General features: G+C 35.3%; 4 protein-coding genes across 6 annotated transcripts; 3 read left to right on the top strand and 1 right to left on the bottom strand.

The window, feature by feature from the left end:
* The first annotated feature begins 106 nt into the window (after window positions 1-106).
* LOC105836906 (axoneme-associated protein mst101(2)) lies at window positions 107-3,426 on the top strand. The gene is made up of 6 exons (XM_012681265.3): window positions 107-616; window positions 696-967; window positions 1,053-1,206; window positions 1,395-1,944; window positions 2,323-2,454; window positions 3,072-3,426. The coding sequence occupies exons 1-6, from the start codon at window positions 495-497 to the stop codon at window positions 3,105-3,107; spliced, it is 1,266 nt and encodes a 421-aa protein (XP_012536719.2). The 5' UTR covers window positions 107-494; the 3' UTR covers window positions 3,108-3,426.
* On the top strand, window positions 3,381-6,604 carry LOC105836907 (PI-PLC X domain-containing protein 2). Its single transcript, XM_036283311.1, has 3 exons — window positions 3,381-3,627; window positions 3,713-3,889; window positions 4,916-6,604. The coding sequence occupies exons 2-3, from the start codon at window positions 3,757-3,759 to the stop codon at window positions 5,767-5,769; spliced, it is 987 nt and encodes a 328-aa protein (XP_036139204.1). The 5' UTR covers window positions 3,381-3,627; window positions 3,713-3,756; the 3' UTR covers window positions 5,770-6,604.
* A 1-nt stretch (window position 6,605) lies between these two features.
* LOC105836905 (coiled-coil domain-containing protein 47) lies at window positions 6,606-9,958 on the bottom strand. Of its 2 annotated transcripts, none has more exons than XM_012681264.3 (4): window positions 9,740-9,958; window positions 7,502-8,498; window positions 7,181-7,352; window positions 6,606-7,096 (listed from the first exon to the last, which is right to left on the bottom strand). In XM_012681264.3, the coding sequence occupies exons 2-4, from the start codon at window positions 8,491-8,493 to the stop codon at window positions 6,857-6,859; spliced, it is 1,404 nt and encodes a 467-aa protein (XP_012536718.1). In that variant the 5' UTR covers window positions 8,494-8,498; window positions 9,740-9,958; the 3' UTR covers window positions 6,606-6,856. The 2 variants fall into 2 exon arrangements, with proteins under 2 accessions (XP_012536718.1, XP_012536717.1); XM_012681263.3 differs by having other exon boundaries at window positions 9,779-9,957.
* Window positions 9,959-10,775: 817 nt separating this feature from the next.
* On the top strand, window positions 10,776-15,822 carry LOC105836902 (kinesin-like protein KIF3B). 2 transcript variants are annotated; one of them, XM_012681257.2, is made up of 2 exons: window positions 10,776-11,149; window positions 13,387-15,822. In XM_012681257.2, exon 2 carries the CDS (start codon window positions 13,414-13,416, stop codon window positions 15,589-15,591), a length of 2,178 nt encoding a protein of 725 aa, XP_012536711.1. In that variant the 5' UTR covers window positions 10,776-11,149; window positions 13,387-13,413; the 3' UTR covers window positions 15,592-15,822. The 2 variants fall into 2 exon arrangements, with proteins under 2 accessions (XP_012536711.1, XP_028049844.1); XM_028194043.2 differs by lacking the exon at window positions 10,776-11,149 and adding an exon at window positions 11,156-11,323.
* The last annotated feature ends 95 nt before the right edge of the window (window positions 15,823-15,917 follow it).

The following is a 15,917-nucleotide window of genomic DNA, read 5'->3' on the forward strand; positions in this document are numbered from 1 at the left end:
TATGAACATAAACGATATTAGTAGATATTGTTTTGGAATATCCTGTATATAAATAAGTATTATGCTATTTGTTATATTTCGTTGACATTTCCTTGTGTAATTATTTTTTATTATGTTGTATAAGAATACTGTTACTTTAATTGATATTTTATGCTAATTATATTATGTTTATTGTATTTTTATTCATGCATGTACATACCTTATACATTAATGCACTTGTAAACAAAATGAAGATATATTTGGGTTTGTTATCTTTTCACTATGGTAACAGACAAAGATACAGTAAATCAGAAGTTGCATCGATATTTGACATTATACAGCGAACAGTAGTAACAATGCAATAGTTCCAATCGAATTTAACATCTCCCGGATTTAACCTTCCAATTTTTTACTTATTTGATATATGCTTTTGATATGAATAATTTTAATCGTAATAAAAAAAATTGGAAGTAAACGTTTCATGAACGAAGAAATTTGCGTGTAAAAATAGCAAGATGCTCAAAAAGAAGAAACGTGGAGGTGACAAGGAGAAGAAAGTACGGAAAAAGTGTTTGAGTGAACACGAAATGGTGTCCTACGAACAACAAATTCTAGACAACAATAGACAATTGTCACGGTTTGTTTATTAAGCTCGAGACTCCGTTTTTTCTGTTTCTCACTTGTAATTAATGTATTCCTCCCGATATTATTTTAAGGCTACGCGGCCGAAATGAAGAGCTTGAAATCGAGGTAAAGAATATGACGAAGAATATTGAACAGTTAAAAGAGGATCGATCTGATATCGTGGCGCATTTGAAACGGGAATTAGAGGGAAAGGTAGAAGAGGCTCGTGAGCTGAGCGAACGTGTGTTGGCAATGGAAGAGCTGAGAAAGCAGGAACAAGCCGAGTACAAAAAGAAGGAAAATGGAATGGAACAAGAATTTCGTACTATGGAAAGCAATTTAAGCGCCGAAGTAAAACTCGCAAGTAATACAAAATTCTTATGATACAAAAGCATAAAGGTAATATAAACAAAGAGAAAATTGCATGTTCTGTGTTGCCTTTATGTCAGCTGGGAAACTAAACGCATTGGAAGATTGGAGATTAGCCCGCTTGGATTTAATGCGCAAGTTCGAGATGCAAGAGGAAGAAATGACAAAACAAGATGAATTGCACAAAACGACGCTTTACGAGACAGAGAAATCAGTCATTGTTGCCAAGGCTAAGTAAACAAATTAATCAATAATCTTTTATTATCACAAACGATAATCTTATTTTTGAGTCACAACTACATGGAGAAATTGCACAATATTTTCCTTCTTCAAGATGCTTTGTAAAGGAATTTTTAGCAATTTATTTTATTATATTTAATATATAATATAATTTTTTCATCAAATAATCTTATGTATTATAGAATGCAAAAGGAGATGGAAGAACGATTGAAGCAGCTTGCACAAGAATTCAAAGAAGCGACGAATGTCCGAATAGCTGACATGATGCACACTACGGTTAGGAGGAACATTGCGCTGAATCACGAATTGAATTCGATGTTGAAGGTCTGCCAGGATCTGGAAATAAAGGATGCAGAGTGCAAGGAAACCGATCGTGCCCTTAGACTGCAGTGCGAGATGCTTGAGGACGAGGCCAAGATCGCGCAGGAGGATGCGATGAGGCACAGGCGTGTGATGCACGAACTTGCCGAAAAGCACATTAACACGATCCTCGAGCATGGACGAATACTACGTGAAAACAAGAGGCTCGGTAATTACGAGCAAATAATGGACGAGTGTAAGTCCAGATGTGTGGAGTCGGAGGAGAAAGTGAAGGTCCTCGAGCGAGAATTGCAGGAGACCAAAAAAGCCCGGGAGGAAGTCATGATGGAAGTGCGAAAGAAGTGTGAAGAATTCAAGGAAGTGAACAAGCTCCTGAACGAAGCCAAACAGCGTGTCCTGGAAGCCTTAGAGGTATCATTTCTTCACATGAATATTTAAGAGATATGGAGAATATGTTCTTTTTGATAGTGCAACTTTCGTTAAGCCTCAGAATCTTGGAGAAAAGTCAGAGCAGCCTTTTATAACTTCAATGTAATTTTAAAAAAGTCAATATCCACAAGGTCTTTTGTCTTTTTTTTACGCAAAATTGAGTTATTACTGAACAATAACAATATATAATATTTTTTAGATATTATTATGAGATCAATTATTATTGAATTGTCAGTAAACATAATGCGCGATATTTAAATACGAGTATGCATCGCAAATTGTATCTCAATATATGTGCAATTTAAAGCATTTGAATACCTTTCTATAGGGTGCACGATACAAATAAGTAATTATTTTCAGTTGCAAGAGCATGTCTGTACGAGCGATATTTGTACTTCATGTTGCGCCACCCAGAAACAGAACCTTATTTATTCTCTCCAGGATATACTCGAGAAGCATAACGTTTCCGACATAATTGATGATGATTCACAGGTAAAATGCGTAATACAATGCCATGCAAATAATACGTATACACAGCTGGAGAGAGAATAATTTTACATTGCTTCAATATTTTTCAACATTCTAATTATTAATAAGAAACAAAGGTTTCTTATTAATAATTAGAAAATTTCAATAGATTTTAAGTAACATTTGGTAATAAAGTCTTAACATATTTACAACTACCATTTTTATTAAAGAAAAATATATAGGTTTAAATATATATATATTTTTAATATTATATATATTCAAAGTTGAATAAGTTACATTTTTTAAAAATTAAATTAAATTAAGTTAATGGCTTATAAAATTAATTTAGTCACATTAAAAGTTACACAAACAAAATATTAACTCAATTGAAAATTACATTAAGGTTAAATTAACCTAATTATAAAATTATTTTAAAAAAATATTAATATTATATTAGAAATTCATAATTTTTTAAAAGTTAGATTATTCAAAACATTACTATATGAATCATTAAGTAAATTTAGTATTAGTATTTTATTTATAAATTCAGTGTATATGAAATAAGAATAAAATAAATAATGAAATAAAAAGAATTTGTTAAGAAGAATGTCAAAGAAAGTAATTAAAAATTATAATTTCAGATCAATGAAACCGAGCCTAAACCGTCGGAAAGTTAGAACATCTGTTCTAATTTCAGCCTGAAGAATATATAAAAAATACGTATACGCAGAAACTGTAGTTGGCTTTTGATCAATATTATCACGCAGAAAGATAATATGTTATTTCAAAAACGCACAGTACACATTTATATCAAGAAAATTTTCATATGTATCTCGCGGTATATTCATAAATTGATTACGTAATTAAACACGCGTATGCGCAGAGAGCACACGTGTGTAGCGTCTGTTTATTCCGATGACACTCGAAACCTCATTTCCATTGTCATCCGTTTGCAAAGTTGGAAAAACAATAAAAAACACAAAGATTTGCAAGAGCGAAAAAAAATTCATGACTATCAAAAATGCGATTGCATCTGCTGCATACTGTGGTAACTGTACTCCGAAAGCAAGGTTACGCTAGGCGTATCTTAGCTGTATAGTGCGGTCGGGTGCTTGAAATCACCGTGGGAAAGTATATGAATACCTATAAAGCACCAACATTGTACGAGACGGCAGTGCGTCATTTGTACTGTTACACGTAAGTCGACACCTGCTATCGTGCCTCGCGATTCCGGTCGCGAGTTTAACGACAGGGACCCATCGTGTTCATACATTTCGACTAGGAGATGATTTGAGACGCAGACGAACTGTCGGAGATTTGGACACCATGGAAAGCGAAGAAAAGAGAGAGAATATCGCGAGATGGTCGGGTGCAGTTTTGAACGGCGATCTAGAGTTTTGGATGACTCGGATTCCGGCGCCACTCAAGAATATACCCATAATACATTTGGCGATACCCGGTACGTTTAAATCGTTTTGTTTTAAATCCGATATACAATTACACTCGTGCCTATAGGAATTGATCTCTGCGGAAGATCTTATTTTCAATATTATTATTTGTAGATAACGAGATGCACTTTGATTAATTTTGTTTTGAAAAAAATATGAATAATTACATTGAGAAATAATTAATTCATTCATCTACAAGTTTCAATTAAAGATCCTTGCTCGGCATTATTCTCAGAAACATAAATAAGAAAAAAATGAGCCTTGTTTTTTATTAAATCTCTCTTGGTTATTTAACTTATATGTTGTACGAAATATTGAAAACAAAAATTTCCAAGTTTACTTTCAAGACCACAATTGAAATCATTGTACTTCGTTTATTCCAAATTATGACATCATTTTTAAGATTTCCCTAATCCGAAAACTTTAAATTTTATTGTGCTTTTATTGTAATTTTATAAGATTTTAATCTGTTTCGTGAGACATTTCAATTCTTTTAAATTTATTAAAACAGAAAGAGATTAATTTTAGTAATAAAGAAATAAGTCCGAGAAGTACAAAAGAGAACGTTAATTTTTAACGATAAGCTGGACATGTATGATATTCAATTCAGTGTGTATTCTAAAAGCTAAATAATATTGTCAATCAAATTTGAAAACTTTCTAACTCCATTTTTTTATAAAATCGAAATTATTTCGTGCAACTTATCTTGACGAAATAAGTTACACGAAACATAGTATTTTAATTTCATAAAAAAGGAGTTAGGAGGTTTTCAAATTTAGTTGACAATGTTTTTGCTGTTTTTTCCTCTTTTTGTACTATTTTATCAATAATCATATTTCTTGTCTCTTTCGGAGTTTATCTCTAATTTTAATAAAACATTGTGCAAGCAAAAAGATAATTGCAAAAAACAAAGGAAACAGAACATATTGTAGATTAGCTTTAATAGCAGTAAGACCTGATATGAATGAATAATCAGACTATATTTAGTATCAAGCATCTAAGATATTATCGTTTGTGATACACAAACTGGTTTCCAGGTTCTCACGATACCATGACTTATACCATTGAGAGGCGTAACGACGTGGGGCCGGACGAACCTGCCTTCATTCGAACGCTCGGCCGTTACTGCTCAATCGTTGCCAAGCCCATTATTTTAAATTGGTCTATTACACAACGGGATGATATCAAGCAACAGCTTAACGGCGGAATCCGATATTTAGATCTGCGCGTTGCTACGAAGCCGGGAACCAATGATATATATTTTCTTCATGGTCTTTATGGCGCGGAGATCAGCAAGCCGCTGTTGGATGTAGCCGACTGGCTCACTTCCCATGCGAATGAGATCGTTATCCTGGACTTCCAGCATTTCTACAGCTTCACGGAACAGGATCATCGCCGTCTTATAGACAGAATAAACCAGATTTTTCGCGGAAAAATGTGCCCAGTCTCATCCAGATTCGATCACATAACGCTGCAATGGCTGGTCCAAAAGAGATATCAGGTGTTTGTGATTTACAGAAACGTTTATGCGCGCAATTACTCGAATCTGTGGCCGTCCGGTCTTTGGCGTACCGTGTGGCCCAATACCGTCCGCGTGAACGAGTTAATTGATTTCTTAAACATCGAATTGCAGAGCAGATCGTTGGACATCGCGTTTGTATCGCAATGTCTTTTGACGCCGGATACGTCCTACGTCGTAAAACATATGTGCGGTACCCTGCAAAGAGATCTGGTACCTCGCTGTCAAAAAGCGATTCTCTCTTGGATAAGTCAGAAACGTCCTGGCCGTGGCGGGTTGAATATAGTCATAGCGGATTTTGTGTCAGATAACAACTTTCTGTTTTCCAAAACAGTCATCCAAAGTAATACGAAACTTCTGCATAGTCCGTAATTTAATCTTATCTCTTAATGAAGAAATAAAGTATTTAAATTAAAAACTGCTTATTAAATATTTCTACAATATAGTCAGTTAGTTATGATTAATTATTGTTTGAACTAAATCTTTCAATATATAGTAAAAATATTTAACTTTATATACTTGACATGCAAAGTCTTTCTTACGTAAGAAAGTTTAATAAAAAAATTAAGATTATTAATATTTAAACTTGGACGTATATTTTTAACCAATTGGTTTATGGCAATTATATTTATCCTAAGTATTATTGTTATACCACAATTATAGATATTTATGCTAAGCATATTGTGGCTCATTGTTTAGGAAACAGACGATTAATTATTACTGTCATATTTAATAAATAATATATTTCGTACTTTATAAATTTAAAGTCCGATTTTTCATTAACTTCCATTTTTTTATGATGGATGTAATAACGTAAAATGTATTAAACACATCCAAATAATGGTGTTATATTGTATGTATTAAAGAAATGTAAATAATTGAATTATAAATAATATACATATAAATAAAATGCATTTATCTTACAGATTCGATGTGAGAAAAAGAAAGTTTTTTTGAAATGTTAGTATTGATTTCTTTTAGACATAAAAATAGGTAATAAATCTACAGCTTACTGTATCAGTTCATTCATACATGGCATTAAAGGAGGTATGATAATGTAATATCGTGTGTATATATATATATATATATACACACACACGCTAAAATTTTATTATTCTTATTTCAACAGAGAATATTATATATTTCTATGATATTTAAGTATGTAAGTTGGCAGTAGGGCAAATAAAATTATACGTTACACAACAAACTTACAATTCGCAGGATACTTTTTTTTCACAGTCGTTTGTACTTTCTTTAATAATTTAAGTTCGATATTTTGCATGAGAGAAAACGTTGAGTGGATATATGAATCTCAATAAAGACATAAGTTAGCGTATTTCGTAGATAATTTGGACGAAGTACGTTTCCATCAAAATGTAATTATTTATGAATTTTCCTTTTCGAGTATAATAGGTTTGTTCTTAAAAATGCACAACCCATTCTATTAATTCTGATTGTATCACAAAGCTTTCACCTTGAGTTGCTTCATTCTAGGGGCGCGTTTTTTGGCCAATCTTCGTTGCTCTTTTTCTTCCCATTTCCGTTGTTTATCAGGGTCCTCTTCCTGGAGAATTCTTTCTTGCTCGGCTCTCCGACGCTCCTCTCGTCTTTGCGCCGCAGCTTCGGCCCTTGCGGCGTGCGTTGTTTTTAGGAAAGCTTCCTCCACTTTAAGTCGATTTTTGTCCGCTTTATTTTTACCCTATATGTATGTAATAAAATTGTAATTTTATAAATTGTAATATTATTTTAACAGCGTTTTTCACTAAAGCAAAGAAATACAGACCTCTTTTGATAATTTATAACGTCGCAGCTTATCGATTAAATAGAAAGCGAGTTGAAGTAAAGGTTTAAGTTTTTCTTGAGTCTCTGGATTACACGTGCGACCCTTAAGGCTTATATTCAGACTCATCAGCAATACTCTTTTAACCTCAGGCATTGTTAACTGAGTAGTATCTCTAAAATTGAACTAAATATTAGTATTATTAATATTACTTATGATATTTAACATCAAAGATAATTATACATATTAATAAGTATGTTTTTATTATATTTTTATTTATTGTTATTTTTAAATCTCATATATAGTTAATACATTTTCACTTACTCTTGTGGTTTACGTCCACTAAATTGATCACTAATGTGAATGTACTCTATGTAAGGTGCAAACTTTGTGAAAGCCTGCTGAATCCTGGTATCTAAGATAGCCGCCGTTGCTTCTGGAATTTCAGACATTACGTAAAAGCCTGATGGAAGACCGAACTTTTCTCCAGGTCGTTTCTCTGGACAATATACACTAATATCAGCCATGTCACGCACTAAGTGCATCGCCAGGCGTTTTGTGGCAACTGCTAAAACGAAATTGTCTATTTCGTCCTTTGCAAGCTCCACTTCTATATGAACTTGATCGTTCTGCGGACGTACTAGTTGAGCTAATACAGCAACCAAGTCTTGTCTCTTTATTAATTTCAATTCGATAAGCATCGAATTACAGCCGACACGTCCAGAACAGTACAAACTGTAATGCGATTCACTCTGTCTCATGAAACCATTGTCATTCGAGTTCTCATTTGATTTATTTGTTGAATGTCCAATGAGAGAAAAATTATCTAACAAGAGCTGTTTATGATCTGACAGCCATTGCTCGACTATATGAGCATTTTTGGTACGTCCTACTATATAATTTATAAAGTATACCACCAGTCCAGTGATCATTAGTATCTCTAAATAATAACTGTCCCATCTCTCTCGCAGATGGAATGGGACTTTTGTAATGGTCAATGTGGAAGGCTCATCGTTTTTTGGACCAGTGTTGCCCCCTGCAACGTCCAATCCTTCAAATTCTTCCTCATCTTGGAAGTGATCAAATTCACTGTCACCATCTGTAACCAAGACATCGTCCTCCTCGAAATCTTGATTTAATTCCTCCTCTTGAGGCAATTCTGGTACACGTTCAATGAGGACATTTGGCTTTTCCTCCTCAAAATCTTCAAATTCTGCAAATTCATTATCCTCAGGCACTTCTTCCTGGAAATGGGCTGTAACCCATAGATTAGTAGCGACCAATGTGATGTGTGCTATTACAATCCACAATTTCATGTTACCTGAAACAATAAGCAGTAAAAAAATGTAATTATATTTTGTTTTTTAATCACAATTTAAATAAGTTATCATATTGGCACACACTAATTGTACTTATTAAGGTTCTCGCTCTATCAATATGTAATTTAAATTAATAATACCAATAAATGAAAATAGATGTATTAAATACAATATAGCAAATATATATAATAAAATAAATTACAAGATTATGTGTGTGTGTGTGTTAAAGTTTCCTTTAAAACGTAACTTTGATGTAACACATTTATAGAAACAAATTAATAAAAGCTAAAAATTTTAGTAATTTAAGTGAGAATTCAATAATTTTAACCCATAGAATTATTTTTTATTAATCTAAGATCTGTTCTTTGTCGCTGCACTGTTGTATTGGTGTAATAAGTTAGAATGAGGAAAAATATCTTTGTCTTATTCTAACTTATTGCACCAGTGCAGCGACAAAGAACAGGCCTCTAATGTTTTCACAAAGCAATACATTTACATAATATATATAAATATAAATCAATGCATTCATAATAATAATTTTGACAGAAATTTGCTTAAAATGCAACTGTTATTTTACAATAAATGGACAGAATAAAATGAATTAAACACTACTCTAAAGAAGACCTTAATTTATTATTAGAATTATTTTTATTTAACATATAATACAACATATAATACAAACATATACATTTATGAAATTATACAAATAAACGCTATAAAGCTGAAGATTTAAATAGTTTGATATATGTTCAGATTTAAAGTGGTTATTTCCATAAGAGAAATTTATTTAAAGTTTTTTGAAAACACAGCTACAGTTTATTAATGTTAAAAAATAAATTTAATAATTTTGAAAAGCTATTTGATTATTGCAATATGCACAAGTATGATCATCATGAAAACATCAATGAATTGTGCAATTAGTCAAATTGTTGACACTTTACAATATTCATTTTTATAATTTCACATATGTACATTTTTTTTGCATGTGCTAGTAAAAATAAACCGGTTTCATCTGCAGTATTTAATTCATGACGTTCTGTCCACTTGTCACAAAACAACAGTTATTTATTTTTCAGCAATTTATCAATTGTCGACCCGTATATCTAGAGAAAAATCAATTATTATCTTTCTCCCTGACGGATAGAATTTTTGTTTCATAAATTAAAAAAATATGTATGCGACGGAGTATAAATATGCCCATAAATTGAAATACAGCCAGTGGCTAAATTTAACGCAAATTAACCTATCGTGTAGCACAGAATTCGACGATGCAACGTCTCACCAGCAAATGGAAGAGATTTTTATGCATAGAAACGTCTCGATTTCCCGTCACATTAATCTTTATTAATGAGTGGTGCCCGAATAATTACGATAGACACAGCGATAATGACTACTTCACCGAAACGTAGATAACTCGCATCACTTTGCTCTATGCCACGAAAGTCACTACAAGTCAGCGTGTCCCGTGTATGCCTGACGTCACTTCCTCGAAACGAAAGATTCGCTGCGTTGAAAACACGGCGACTCACGGAAGCTCAGGTGGAAAATTTGTAAATATTTTTGTCAAACGTAATGAAATGAATTGATAAAAACGATAATGTGAACGGACGATTATTTGACTGATCATAAATCGCATGACGATGCAAAAAACGAATTATTCTCGTAATATTTGAGCAAGAAAAACAAGAAACAGAAGTATTTTTCTAAAATTTCATTTAGTACTTGTTAATTTTCAACAATGTTTCACGCGGTAAAACATATTTTATTCAAAATAATTGCTGCATATATTAAAATTACGTTTGATCCAGTTATATGTTGACATAACAAAATTTACGTGTAAAATATGTATCTGCAATTATGCTCCGGAATTTTTACTTGCTAAATTTTAATTGGTACAATTATTCATAATTTTTTTTCGACTTTAAATCTATAATTCGTGTTGAAATTTAGGATTAATAGTATATATAATTTTATTTATAATTCTGTGCGCTGTGTAAAATATAAAAAGTCGTTGAAGATTCTGAATATGCACATGTGTGAATATATTAAGGTACACACGCGTACAAAATTAAAATACGCAGCGCAAAAAGATTATAATATTACAAATATTAGGAGCTGTGTGAAGCTCGGCGCGAATAGTAGATCGTCCGCGGCGGGCTTCACGGCGGACGCGCGCGGTCGGTAAAGCAGAGTTCGCTCGGCGCGCCAGAGCGCTCGACTTTCCCGACTCGTCTCGTCTCGTTCGATGACGGGACGAGGTATCGATCTCGACGTCTCCGACCCGGCGGCGTGTGTCGCGCGCGGCTGCGGCGAGAGACGGGAACGACTTCGACTCGGTCGCGCACGCTTGACGTGTATACGCAAGTTCGACGAGTTTCTCATTCTTTATTACGGAAGCGTCGGAAGCATGTTACGCAGCGATCGTCTTCGCGTAGCGCGAGTGCCGTGAGGTGAACGATCGCGCGTTGTGTGGTTACACGTTACCGTTTACGACAGTGTTCCCGCGGGACAATCCCCACGACACTCGTCTCGTCGCGCGAGAATCAATATGCGGGGAACAGCGGCGACGGCGACCCGTTGACAACAGATCCTTGGGGCCAAACAAAATGGATCAATACCGATACGTCGCGGCGAAGGGCAACACGTAGAAACGGTAATGAATCGTCATGGATTAGGATTTCTTGCGGTCTCGCGATTGGCAGGAACGGAGATCAATCTCTTAGCGGTCTCCTCCGCACGTCGCTCCTCGACTTGACTTGACTTGACGCAACGCGACGTGACGTGACGTGCGCGTACGTATTTTGTACATTTAACCCTCAACCGTGCGGTAAGTACCGCAGGAATTCATCTTTTATCTCGACACGGCGCATAGAGTAAGATAGTTTCTCTCAGGAGTTATTTTATTCGCAAATTTGTAGGATAGGTTTTTGCGTTGCTGCAATTCTGTACGTATGTTTTCGATCGATGAGAGCGTGATAAGTATAGATACATATCTTAATAAATATCAAAGTTGACATGGAGAATTTCCATCTTTTTCTTGTTACAAATATTCTATAGAGCGGAGTTTAAATTATTGACGGGCTCTGGGTAAAAGAAAGGTAGTTTTATGATTATTTTATTTTCAAATTTATATATATTTCTTTGCGGTCACTGTTTTCGATCGAGAAATTGAAAAATAAATGCGGATATGTGTCTTAATAAATGTCAAATTCGATATGTAAGTTTCATCTTTTCCTCTCGTTACAAATGTTTTATAAAGTAGACTAGTTTAAATTATTGATAGGCTTCGCGTCCTGACACAGCGCGCAAAGAAAAGTTCATGATTATTTTATTTTTAAATTTACGAGATACTTCTTTGCCTTGCTGTTCTCGATCGATGAGAAATTGAAAAATAAATGTGTATGCTTTATAAATATCAAATTTCATTTTTTCCTTGTTACAAATATGTTCCAAAGTAATGTTTAAATTATTGACATCTCGGGTTTTAGCATAACGCATTAAAAAGAGATGGTTTTATGATTTCTTGTGATTATTTTATTTTCAAATTTGCGAGATAATTATTTGCAATATTTCGTTTTAAACAACGAAAGATTGAAAAATAAATACAGATGTGCCATAATAAATATTAAATTTAATATTTAATAAATTTTGTCTTACAAATATTGTATAAAATAATTCTTTGATCGAATGAAATAATAATTTTAATATAATATATAATTTTATAGATGAAGAATTTCTTAATGGACAGCGATTTAAATAGAGAACAAAATAAATATTTCATTACCTTATTTAACACAATGTCATCGAGCCTTTTTGCTTGCGATGACGACTCGTTTTGAATATCAATCGTAACATCTTATTATTTCGATTAATACTATTTCAAATGGAATGTAGTCGAGTACATTTAAAACAGGAAGTGCAGATGGAAATGGTCGATATCAGTTTATAGGCCTGCGGGCAATATCGAGACTTTAAAATCTCTTAAATCAGATGAAAGAAAAATTGAAATAGAACATGCAATAAAAATTCAAAAGTAGCGTGTAATTAAAAAATTAGTAAAATAAAAAATGGATATAAATAAAAAAGTAATGTTAAATATAAATAAAAAAATTTATGATGTAATATTTAGTTAACATTGCGTACTGCACGACTCTCATAATACATTTTCGTATCATGTTTTATCGATTCGGAAAGTCGTGAGCATGACGACGAAGTTTCATGAAAATAACATTGAGTAATCGTGGGGCCTAATACATTGATTGAAGAATAAGATTGTACTATGGCATATATTTACATAGCAATGTGTATAAAAATCTAATTCTCTTAATTTGCTTGTAGATAAAATGTTACAATTCACAGAAAATGTTGAACTTACAATATTTTCATTTATTTTATACATTGTTTTTAAAAACTCAATTTTGAACAAATAAAACTAACTACGTTTATATTGCAGTTTAAGAACTTACAGAATTATGAAAAACATTTTAAAAAGGTTTATTTTTATTACAATAGTTTAAAGTGTATGTATTACTTGTAAGGAAAGAGAAAGAGAGAAATTTTTTTATTAAAAAATATATTTAAATTTTAGATACAATTTAGTATTTATACGTAAAAACACTTTAAATTATGAATATCATGATTCTAGAAAATATATATTTAATTGCAATGAGCATAGTATGTACAGTCAATAAAATCTTAAAGTTTATTACTTGAATATTATTTATACGCAGACTAGAATATTGAAATTTTAACGTATATCGGTTTTAATTATGAAACATAGTTTATTTTTAAAAAATTATAAAAATATTAGTTTCTTAAATACGAGAACCAATTATAAAGCAAGCAGATTCCGTCAGGATAAAATATGATCGGTGAATCCGCACTTTACAGACGAGAGCCACGTATTTCACCGCTGGGATGGAGAAGTTGGACAACCAGCAGAAGACCTGGAAGAAGAAAAGCATGAAGTCGAACGCGGTCGCCGAAGTGGCAACGCAATGCGTGCAGGTGGTCGTGCGATGCCGACCGATGGACGAGCGAGAGATCGCTCGTGGTTACGGTCGTGTGGTCGACGTGATTCCGACCAGAGGCGCGGTTGAAGTGCGGCATCCGCGCGACGATCCGTCCAGTGAGACCGTCAAGGTATTCACCTTCGACGCGGTGTACGACTGGAACTCTACTCAGCAGGAGCTGTACGAGACGGTCAGGCCCCTGGTTTCTTCGACACTCGACGGCTTCAACGGTACTATCTTCGCCTACGGGCAGACCGGCACCGGGAAGACGTATACCATGGAGGGCTCGAAGACGGATCACGAGAGGCGCGGCATCATCCCGCGCTCTTTCGAGCACATATTCAATCATATCGGCAGGTCGGAGAACATGCAGTATTTAGTGAGGGCCAGCTATCTGGAGATTTATCAAGAGGAGATACGTGATTTGCTGCATCCGGATCAGAGTCTACGCTTCGAGCTGAAGGAGAAGCCGGACATTGGGGTGTACGTAAAGGACCTGTCGACTACCGTTTGTAAGAACGCGGCGGAGATACAGCATCTGATGAACGTGGGTAATCAAAACAGAACGATCGGTGCGACGAACATGAACGAGCACAGTTCGCGATCGCACGCGATCTTCCTCATTACCATTGAGATGGGCAATATTGGTGACATCGGTGGTATCAGAGTCGGACGCTTGAATCTAGTCGATCTCGCGGGCAGCGAGAGGCAAAGCAAAACTGGCTCGTCGGGAGAGAGATTGAAGGAGGCGAGCAAGATCAATTTGAGTTTGTCGGCCTTGGGTAACGTAATCTCGGCGTTGGTGGATGGTAAAACTACGCATGTGCCATATCGAGACTCTAAGCTGACAAGATTACTGCAGGACTCTTTAGGTGGTAATTCGAAGACGATCATGGTAGCGAATATCGGGCCGGCCAGCTACAATTACGACGAGACTTTGACGACTCTACGATATGCTAGTCGTGCTAAGAATATCAAGAACAAGCCTAGGATTAATGAGGATCCGAAGGATGCTTTGTTGAGGCAGTATCAGGATGAAATAGGTCGCTTGAAGGAGAAACTCGCCCAGAAAGGTATAGTTCAACGAAAGAAGAAGAGGGTGAAAAGGAAAAAGGACGACGAGACAATCGATTCGGAATCTGAAGCGGATGACAGTCGAGGCGAGGACAATAAAATGTCCGAGACTGACAAGAAACTCATAGCGGAGCAGTTGAAGGCAGAGAAACAAGAGACCGAGACTCTCGTTCAAAGAATAAAGGATTTGGAGAGCAAGATGCTTTGCGGTGGTAAGAATATAATCGATCACACGAACGAACAGCAAAGGGCATTGGAGCAAAAGGCGGCTGAGATTGCGGAACGTAAGAGACGCGAGGTCGAGATGCAGCAGAAGTTGGAAGACGAAGAGTTGACAATGGTCGGTGTGAGGGAAACCTATACCACGTTGCAGCAGGAGGTGGACGTAAAGTCCAGGAAATTGCGTAAGTGCTTCACCAAGCTGCAAGCTCTAAAGCAGGAGTTAGAGGACGTGACTAGTGACTACAACAGGGACAGACGGGATTTGGAGCAGGAGCAGCACGAATTGATGAAGGAGCTCAAACTCAAGTATCTCATAATCGAAAACTTCATTCCCGAAGAGGAGAAGGCGAAGATTTTATCCAGAATTCATTTGGATGAAGAAGAAGATTGCTGGGTCATAAAAGATCCCGAGCCATCGAACATAGATGCCATCAAGCGACCGACTTCCGTTCCAGGTGCGCGTAGACCGGTCTCGGAATACGCGCGGATCGCTCTCGCGATGGGACGAGGATGCCGTTACGCGGGCGAGAACATTCTGAACTTGGACCTCGATATGCCGGCACGGACAACTTTAGATTATCAAGGACCCGCGATCGCACCGACAATTCAAGCCGTTCTGGAGGAAGCTCTGCGCGACGAGGGCGATATCGATGTTGATGCTTCGAGCACGAGGCTGAGAAGCAAGTCGCGGTTGCAGTCGGCGCGAGTAAGACCGAAAAGCGTCACCAAGATGCAGCAGATCCCGGCACCGGTTTACCCCAAAACCAGAGGCCTCGTACCGAAGTAAATAAAATCGTTAACCCCGATCGCGGCGTGCTTCTTTCTTTCGTTTGCAAAGGGGAATGTACATATTGTATCTTGTGCTTTATTTAATTCTTCGTGGTTACCTCGAGGTACACGGACAAAGAACAAAATATGTCTGCAATTCTCTAGTCATTGTGCAATGCGTAAACATATATCGCTACGTCGAGCATGTAACTGTTGTAATAATGCAGTATAAAATAGCTCCTAAAATTTCTTTCTAGTTGAAATCTCTTTCCTGATTACCTGCATCATAAGAATTATTTTTAAAATATTTTAAAGATATATATATATATATATATATATATATAT

The sequence above is a fragment of the Monomorium pharaonis genome, chromosome 2, assembly GCF_013373865.1.
Source record: "Monomorium pharaonis isolate MP-MQ-018 chromosome 2, ASM1337386v2, whole genome shotgun sequence".
Classification (NCBI taxonomy): Eukaryota; Metazoa; Arthropoda; class Insecta; order Hymenoptera; family Formicidae; genus Monomorium; species Monomorium pharaonis.

Coding starts and splice junctions, on each gene's coding strand:
- LOC105836906 (XM_012681265.3), top strand. CDS start 495: ATGCTCAAAAAGAAGAAACGTGGAGGTGACAAGGAGAAGAAAGTACGG. Junction 968..1,052: donor CGCCGAAGTAAAACTCGCAA/GTAATACAAAAT, acceptor CCTTTATGTCAG/CTGGGAAACTAAACGCATTG. Junction 1,945..2,322: donor GTGTCCTGGAAGCCTTAGAG/GTATCATTTCTT, acceptor AATTATTTTCAG/TTGCAAGAGCATGTCTGTAC.
- LOC105836907 (XM_036283311.1), top strand. CDS start 3,757: ATGGAAAGCGAAGAAAAGAGAGAGAATATCGCGAGATGGTCGGGTGCA. Junction 3,890..4,915: donor AATACATTTGGCGATACCCG/GTACGTTTAAAT, acceptor ACTGGTTTCCAG/GTTCTCACGATACCATGACT.
- LOC105836905 (XM_012681264.3), bottom strand. CDS start 8,493: ATGAAATTGTGGATTGTAATAGCACACATCACATTGGTCGCTACTAAT. Junction 7,353..7,501: donor AGTGGACGTAAACCACAAGA/GTAAGTGAAAAT, acceptor GTTCAATTTTAG/AGATACTACTCAGTTAACAA. Junction 7,097..7,180: donor GTTATAAATTATCAAAAGAG/GTCTGTATTTCT, acceptor ACATACATATAG/GGTAAAAATAAAGCGGACAA.
- LOC105836902 (XM_012681257.2), top strand. CDS start 13,414: ATGGAGAAGTTGGACAACCAGCAGAAGACCTGGAAGAAGAAAAGCATG.